Consider the following 9,280-nt stretch of genomic DNA (forward strand, 5'->3'; position numbering starts at 1 on the left):
ACATACCCAGCTCCCTAAGCCGTTCCCCATAAGGCATCGTTTGCAGGCCTTTGACCATTTTGGTTGCCCTCTTCTGGACACGTTCCAGCTTGTCAGTATCCTTCTTGAACTGTGGTGCCCAGAACTGGACACAGTACTCCAGGTGAGGTCTGACCAGAGCAGAATACAGTGGTACTATTACTTCCCTTGATCTAGATCAGGGGTCCCCAAACTTACCAAACTGAGGGCCAGTGCTGCCAGTGCCAATTGCGCTGTGGGCCAGAGCGCATGGGAGTGTGCGCCCATACACGTGCGCACACGCAATTTCTGGCACACTTCCGGGTCACTGGAACACCGGAAATAGCTTGTGCACATGCACGTGGGTTTCCTCTGACCCAGAAGCGCGCCGGAAGTGATGATTGCGCATGCGCACTAGCTATTTCCGATGCTCCAGCGACCCATGCGCACAAGCTCATAGAATCATAGAATCATAGAGTTGGAAGAGACCACAAGGGCCATCCAGTCCAACCCCCTGCCAAGCAGGAAACACCATCAAAGCATTCCTGACAGATGGCTGTCAAGCTATTTCCGACGCTCCAGCGACCCAGAAGTGGCCAGCCGTTAAGAGTGGGTGGCGGCAGCGGGGATCGCCGGGGGCCACATTAAAGAGCCTTGCGGGCCGCATCTGGCCCCCGGGCCTTAGTTTGGGGAAGCCTGATCTAGATGCTATACTCCTATTGATGCAGCCCAGTCTTTCTATTGCTATCTGCAAAAGGAAACACTGATTGTACAGAAGACGAGTACAGAAGCCCTATCCAATTAACACACTGACATTTTGTACAATAAGATGACAGAGAACCTAATACTAGGCATGCATGCATTCACATCAGCTATCACTTTTGAAATGAATGAAACAGAATAAGGGGCATCTCTCCCAAGAGCTTGTGTTACACAGACTCCGTTTAACATGGAAGCAAGTAACAGGAAAAGCAAGTGGTATAATGAGCCTGTCTTTAATGAGAGGGCAGGAGAAAAAGTTAATTTTTAAATGGAGTATCATGAACCACTAAAATATTAATAAGCCATAAGAAATAAGGGACTCACGCTTCTAACACCCAGAGCATTCTTGCTTCCAATTAAAGGAGAAAATGACAAATAACTTTTGACTGACAAAAGGCCACTTAGGTACTTTTAAAGCAGAACTTGCTAACTAGAAAGAAATCACCTGGAGTAAAACAGACCAGACCAGAGCGGGGTTTCTGCTCCTTTAGCAACTGATGTCAGGCAGAAATTCAACAGGTTCAACTTTTTCCACAAGAGGGGTGTTGATGGGGAGAAACTTATCTGGTTGAATTTCTGCCTTACAGATACTCAGCTGTTGTTGTTTTTTAAAGGCAAAGGAGCACCATTGGGAGACAGAGGACAGGAAGATTACAAATCCCTTCAACTTTTCTTTCTAGTAAAACATCACATTGGAGTAAGCCTGACTTGTCCGTCTGTCTGTCTGTCTCAAAGCTTAATGTAAACTCTGAACTAGCAGCATATTTTCCCAGTGTTCGCATAGACCATTAATACCATAAGACACATCTGCTAATGTCTTTTCTTTTTAATGAATTTTAGTTAAAACCATAAACATACTCTTCCCCCGGGAGTCCCTGATGAACTCAGGAATTTGGGGGGGGGGGGATGACCTAAAACAAATGGATGTTCTTTCCTGCAATTTGCCTCGGGTCCTTTTTCATTTGTTTTACGCGTAATAAACCGGGGGGGATGGAATTTGTGGGGTGGATGGGGGGAAAAGAGATGACTCGTCCGATTGTTCTTTTCCCAACAGGAAATGGAGAAGCTGTTTTGACAATATGGATTAAATAATGGTTCTTTTAAAGGCATGGAACCCCCGCCCCACCCTTTGCTCTCTCCTTCACCAATGCCTAATACCGGTACTGTAATTGAGATCACATGGACTCTGTCTGAACTCTCAGCCGTTCTTCGAGGGGCTAAAATGAAAACGAAACCCAAAACAGTGGCTTCCCCAGACCGCTGAGATTTACGCAGCAGGAGCTGGTGGTGGCGAGTAGGTGTGCGAGGATACGGGATCGAATGAGCTTAAGTGCGTCTCTTAAGAGCGCGCGCGTTACTTGGGAGGGCGGGGGGAGCCCTTTATTTCTATTTGTTTTTATTATTAACTTTTCCCCGTCCACCCACCTATGTGCACCACGTAGCAGGGCAAGCGGGCGCGTGTCTGCGATTCCTTCGCACTTTTTTGATCTTCCCCCAAAGATGCCCAGGGACTCAGCAACGAGACAGGGCACCGGAGTCGGCGAGAGTTTGGCGCGCCCCTCTTTCTTTCTTACCTTGCCTCCTTGGAATGTTTCTTCTGTTTGCGGTTAAGGGTCCGATGCAACAAGCCAGCAAGACCCAAAGCAGGCGGCGGGAGCTGCAGCGAGACCGGCAGTGTAAATCCATTTGGGCTCAAATCGGATTGGCCTGTTTCCAACAAAACACACCGGCTGCGATGTGGGGGGGATGATTATTATTTTAAGCAAAGTTTGAGCAAGTTGAGCAGAGCGCGTTGAAGGGCTGGTTTTGCAGAATCCGTGGTAACGGCGCTCCAAAAGATCCTAGAGATTATGGTAATCGGGAAGGAGCTTTGTGCTGGGTTGGAAGCGGGGGCCGAGGAAGACCAGTCGCAAGTCCGGCGTCTGTGAAAGCCAGACCGGTTTAAGTGGGACTGGCACGGAGCAAACAGCACGGTTTTTACGCACGCAACAGGGCGGGGACCTGCCTTTTGATGGGATTAGAAGAATCCCCAGTAATGCGAGGGCGCACAGCGACTATAGCGAATGGATGAGGCGCCTCTTAACTGCCTCTCCACACACACTTGCGCCCCACTCCGCCCCCGGGATCGCCTCTGAGAGGATGGATCCAACAAGACGCCCACCTCCCCCTGAGGAGCGATCCAGCGACGCCCCCCTGCGGAAGATGATCCGTGGCTCCCTGCGCGCCGCAGCGCAGCGCGCATTTCCAAACGCTCACCGCACAAAACAGTCGGTTCCCTCTCGAAGTAAGAGCAGACTCCAGAGCCGTGGGCTGCCTCTTCCACCACCACACCCGGCTCTTTCCCCGAGCCCCCCCCCCCCACTTTTCCGTGGCAGGGTCTCTTCTCCAAAAACACGCTGCCTCTCCTCAAACGTTCCCTTAGATTTCTTCTCTGTTCCTCCTACTGGGGAGTCGGCTCGTCAGTTTCCTCATAGAACAGTTGCAAGATTAATGCGCCCTCCCTACTCTTCATTTGAAACGTTCCAGTTTCAAAGGGTTATTCATGGGCGTAGCCAGGCTTTTGGGGGGGGCAGGCTTTTTGTTAGGGGGCAGAATCTGTTACGTGTTTTTATTGATTGGGAGGACCTGCCCCTCCCTGCCTCCCCACTTGGCTACACCCATGGGGTTATTTTAATTCACTATTTTTATTTTAATATGTATCCCCCACTTGGGAAAATAAAGAAATCCAAGGTGGCTAAAGATTTTTAGGACCAAATGACATTTACCTTCAGAATATTTTTTAAAGGAAATCAAGTCTTTCTTTCCAGCTTGCAACTCGGAAAGGTAATGAGACTTGCCCAAGGCTGCATGTGGAATCTAGTGGCAGAAGTGGATTTATGCGCCTGGTTTTTTAAAACCACAGCCTCCCAGAGCCAAACCAAACTTCTCAGAGAGGCTTTCATAATAGTCTACCCCCTAGGGGAAATAGTCATTTTCCACATCACACATGATTTTAAAACATGTTTTTTAGTTTCTCTTGCACTATTTCTGCATAACTGCAAGCCTGGGACAGAAAGCAGAAACGAGCCTTAAAAAATAAAAATAAAGTATTCATGTTGCAGGCAACACAAAATAAACTTCCTAAGTGAAAAATATTGTGCTGAAATTATAGCACTTTTAAGGTTGCAGTCCATTACCCATTTATATAGGAAATTGAAATTGAACTCAGTGGGACCTACTTGTAAGTAGACATGAATAGGATTGTACTCTAAATCTTGTGGACAATGAGCCAGATTGCGCTTTAGAAACTTCCCCACACAATAAGGGACACTTACTAGTTGTGGAAGTATCAGCCCGTCACTGTTTGAAATGAAATTACCTTTTTTTCCCTGCCAAGAAGCTCTGCAATGCCACTCCTTCAGAAAAAGCTCAGATCACTTCCCAAAGGGCATTATTAGAATTGTGAACCTGCCACTCAATCCGTAACATACTCTGGCTTCCACTGCCCTCCTCCACCTTCTCTGCAGAAGACCTGATATAAAATACTTCCTACAAAATAGAGAATGCACAAACAGCTCCCATCTCTCCTGGGCTTAATTTGAAGTCTGTTCTGAGCATGCAGCTGAAGAAAGTGGTAGAGTCTTGTGATGGCAGAGTGGGCTATATCACTTCAGGTGGGAGGGGGAGGGAGGGATTACATTTTTAAGTTGTCTCAATGGTTCCTCTATTTCTCAGATCCTTTCCAGAAACCTGTAATTTGTTGTTTTCTGGCTGACTGAGAAGAAATGGATGCTGAGGATGAGGAACAGGGTAAAGCAGGAGAGGCCGTGTAGGTCAGGTGCGAATCCCCCAAGGATTGCATCCAGCCCATGTGCCAGAAGTTCCTCACCTTTGCTCTAGACCTGAACCCACTGGGATTTTTAATAGCAAATTTTCACCACTGAGTTTATCTTGGATTTGAGATTCTACTAACTTTTGGCACAGGGATATATGAGTGACAGAAGGCTAGGGTTGCAACCATAAGCTCAAATACTTGCAAGTAAGTCCCACTGAAATGAATGGGGCTGATGCCCAAGTAAATATGGTTAGGGAATTGAGTTGTTAAGTGTCCTAGCAGATACTGAGTTAAGCAGATAAACGAGGTTTAATCTTTCCAGATGGAAGCTGAATCCACTTTGGCCACTCAGACTAATATAGTAACTTCCATGCAGATTAGTAGCAAGGAGGAGGAGGAGGAGGAGGACAAGCTGGAGAATAGGAATGGGGGATGGTAACATGAATCCATAGGGAACCAGGAGTGGTATTCAATTAAGCTTTAACTCAGAGCAGACCCATTGACTATGGCTGTGTACACATTACCAGTTTAAAACACAGGTGGATTGTTCTTCAGTTTGGTTTGAAGCTGATTTCAGGGCAGGGGAGGCAGGGAGAGACATCAAAATGCAGTATGGGAAACAACAGGATAGATACAGAATAGATATGGATTGTGGCTAGCCATATGCGTACACCACTTCTCAATCCAGTGGTAAGAGCACACTGGATGCAGAATAAGCAGGAGTGAGTTCACGGCTTATGTTATGTCCATTAATTTCAGTAGGTCTGCTATGATTAGAACCTAATTGAATGCCATTCAGGAATGGACCCTATGTTGCATGAACAAGATGGGGAAGAGGCAAGGGAGAAATGAAAGTTGGCAAGACAAACCAAGCTCACATGTGCAACTGGAGATGTGGTAACACTGTACATTAGCGGAATGATTTCAAGTTGCAGGTTTATTTTGTTTATACAAAATTAACATACTCGTTCCTGACATTTAATTTTCTACACAGGGAGTGTTTGTATCAAAAGGAGACTAGACCAGCCCTACTATTAGGTAAAGCGAAGTGGTTGCAGATTTGGGGTGTCAGGAAAAGGGAACAAATTGTTGGTTATTTGATGTATTATTACTATATTTCTATTGCCAGGAAGAGGGAGGTGCTTGGTAGGATTTTGTGTCTCAGGTGCCAAAATAAATTGACCTTGACTTGAGGTAGCAGGTGCCATTTGTTAATCCCCCTTAGACAGCACAATGAGAGCAGAATTCAATAATATGATCTCCCAAGGGCCTTCTGAAGTGCTCAGTCAGCTCAGGAACTACTTCATCTGCTGTTTGTGCGGACTAAAACATGAGCAGGGGGGTGTCCCTTTAAGGAGGAAGCTTACCTCAATCCAATGCCTTAAGAGGATGCATTATCCTCATATAATACCTTTACATCTCATGCTTGTAAATTGACATCCCTCAGAAGTGATGATCAAGTAGACAAGACCTGTGGATTTTCAGTTCCCAACCTTCTGCTAATTAATGTAAGCTACCAGTGGAATTATGCCATCAGTTGCGTTAGGAAATCCTGCTCAAATTTCAGGTGTATGTAGCAGAAAGGAAGGGAGACGGGGAATAGTCAAGTGCTTTGTTCTCAGCAGAGTTGTAAAAATAAGTTTGAAGAGGGAATGAGGAGCAAGAGATCTGGGGTCTGGTACGAAAGAGCTTTAACTATACGGACCTTTGTCGGCAAGGTGATGTCTCTGCTTTTTAAGATGCTGTCTAGGTTTGTCATTGCTTTTCTCCCAAGAAGCAGGCGTCTTTTAATTTCGTGACTGCTATCACCATCTGCAGTGATCAAGGAGCCCAAGAAAGTAAAATCTCTCACTGCCTCCATTTCTTCCCCTTCTATTTGCCAGGAGGTGATGGGACCATTGGCCATGATCTTGGTTTTTTTGATGTTGAGCTTCACACCATATTTTGCGCTCTCCTTTTTCACCCTCATTAGAAGGTTCTTTAATTCCTCCTCACTTTCTGCCATCAAGGTTGTGTCATCTGCATATCTGAGGTTGTTGGTATTTCTTCCGGCAATCTTAATTCCGGTTTGGGATTAATCTAGTCCAGCCTTTCACATGATGAATTGTATGAAAGTGAGAGCTGGACCATAAAGAAGGCTGATCGCCGAAGAATGGATGCTTTTGAATTATGGTGCTGGAGGAGACTCTTGAGAGTCCCATGGACTGCAAGAAGATCAAACCTATCCATTCTGAAGGAAATCAGCCCTGAGTGCTCACTGGAAGGACAGATCGTGAAGCTGATGCTCCAATACTTTGGCCACCTCATGAGACTCCCTGGTAAAGACCCTGATGTTGGGAAAGATGGAGGGCACAAGGAGAAGGGGACGACAGAGGATGAGATGGCTGGACAGTGTTCTCGAAGCTACCAACATGAGTTTCATCAAACTGCAGGAGGCAGTGGAAGACAGGAGTGCCTGGCGTTCTATCCATAGCTGCCAAGTTTTCCCTTTTCTCACGAGGAAGCCTATTCAGCATAAGGGAATTTCCCTTTAAAAAAGGGAGAACTTGGGAGCTATGGTTCTATGGTCCATGGGCTCACGAAGAGTCAGAAAAGACTAAACAACAACAACGAAAGAGCTAGGGTCTGGGCCTCCAAACCATCTCCTAAAAACACCCCTGCAAGCCAGTTAAAATTGAGTGCCCAGAGTATCTTTGCAAGGAAGAATGTTGGGGTGTGTGTGCAGGGACAGGACTGAACAACCTGAACACAGTCCATGACCTCATTGGCCACAAACACACCATTACCTTCTAGCAGGCTCTACCAGGTCCTGTGGGCACCAGTCACCACTCACAATAGGACCAGAGCTGCCTTTCATCTCAGCATGTAGGCAAAATGCTGAAAGGGACAGCAGCCACCTGATCGCTACCATAGTGGCGATTTTCAAACGGTACAAGAGGTGAAATATTTTGCTGCGGAGGTTCCTGTGGGAATGCACTCCCGGTGTTTGAAAAGCACGATTTCCCTAGGTGGCTGCACACAGAGCTACTTTGCAAGGCTCCTAGGGAATCTTCACAGCATTGCTCCAGCGGGGATCCAGCTGGCAGCCAGATGCAAACGTACAAGTGATTGCACTGCACAGAAAGCTGTGTCGGAGCGGAAGTCTCCTGCTATTCCCTTTCCACAAAGTAAACAGCTAACCGTCTTCCCCTCTCACTTTTAAGATGTATAGCTGTAAACGTGGTGATCATTTTACTGCTCTGCAAATGGATAGATATTTTCCTGCTCCAAGTTGAATGGAAAAACAAAGAAACAAACCTGATTTGGCCTGTTTCCAACAGCTTGGGGAAAACTGCTGAAGTGGGTACCTGTTGGCTACTACCTGTGATGTCACTAACCCATCTCTACCACAGCTCCTTAATCACAACTTTTTAAAAGTTTCCCCTTTTTGTTGACATCATAAAGAAAATTACTGCATAAACAACTGATGGGGGAAACATTAAGCTATGCTACACATCATATTTAGAGTGGAACCTCCAAAAGCAGGTTAAACTGTAGGACAGACATTTTGGTACACAAAACTGAGTCAGGCTAAAATGAAATGCAAAAGTAGGTAAATCAATTTATGGTTAAAAAGCTAGTCCCATCTTGCAGGCTGTAGCGGGCAAGGGACAGTTTCAGGCAAGAGGTTTAAGGCAAGAGACATTTCCAGCCTGGGACTGACCCTGGCACCTTGTTGTTGTTTAGTCGTTTAGTCGTGTCCGACTCTTCGTGACCCCATGGATCATAGCACGCCAGGCACTCCTGTCTTCCACTGCCTCCCGTACTTTGGTCAAACTCAAGTTCGTAGCTTCGAGAACACTGTCCAACCATCTCGTCCTCTGTCGTCCCCTTCTCCTAGTGCCCTCCATCTTTCCCAACATCAGGGTCTTTTCCAGGGAGTCTTCTCTTCTCATGAGGTGGCCAAAGTACTGGAGCCTCAGCCTCACGATCTGTCCTTCCAGTGAGCACCCAGGGCTGAAGTCCCCCAGAATGGACAGGTTTGATCTCCTTGCAGTCCATGGGACTCTCAAGAGTCTCCTCCAGCACCATAATGAACCTGGCACCTTAGGCCTGCAAAATGGTTGCTCTACCACTGAGCCACAGGCATGGTGAAATGTCCATAGAATGAGAGAAAGGACAGCCACAACCACCCCCCAAAGCAGCAGAAATATGGCAAAACCCCTGTTCTCCAGCTGTGAGGACCCCCCCCTTTGATCATTTTTGAATGTGATTAATTTCCTTATTAATTGATGGGAGAAGGAGCGGCGAGGGATGCAGGGAGAAAAAAAATCACAGCATTAGTCAACACTGACTGGCAGGGTTTCGGGCAGAAATCTTTCCTGGTGTTCCCTGGGAATGCTAGGGATTGAACCTGGGACCTTCTGCATGCAGAGCATGTGGTCTGCCACCGAGTCACAGCAAAGCTTCTCCAAGCCTTACTGGTATGGGCTCCCTGCCTCACAGCCCTGACTCATAGCCTCTGAAGTTGATGCACGCACCACCTTCTGCCTGGCTACATTAGGGCTGCAATAATCTTTGCACAGGATGGAAATGCTAGTGCAATTCCCAAAGTCAATATGTTTCCACAGTGCCAATTAAAATACCAGCATTTGTAGAAGCAAACAGCAAAAATATATTTAAAAAGAAAAAAGATGCCAGAGGTGTATGTTTGGGGGAGGAGTGATA

The 9,280-nt window shown here is 46.6% G+C and overlaps 1 protein-coding gene across 2 annotated transcripts in view; it reads right to left on the reverse strand.

The window, feature by feature from the left end:
* Nucleotides 1-3,254, reverse strand: part of EGFLAM (EGF like, fibronectin type III and laminin G domains) — a 110,485-nt gene extending 107,231 nt beyond the window's left edge. For both annotated transcript variants that reach the window (XM_035100773.3, XM_088653126.1), the window contains exon 1: nt 2,334-3,254. In XM_035100773.3, the coding sequence (XP_034956664.1) occupies nt 2,334-2,445 (112 nt within the window). In that variant the 5' untranslated portion in view covers nt 2,446-3,254. The remainder of the gene's footprint in view (nt 1-2,333) is intronic.
* Between the last annotated feature and the right edge of the window lie 6,026 nt (nt 3,255-9,280).

The sequence above is a fragment of the Zootoca vivipara genome, chromosome 10 (genome assembly GCF_965207765.1).
Source record: "Zootoca vivipara chromosome 10, rZooViv2.hap1.1, whole genome shotgun sequence".
NCBI classification, from domain to species: domain Eukaryota; kingdom Metazoa; phylum Chordata; class Lepidosauria; order Squamata; family Lacertidae; genus Zootoca; species Zootoca vivipara.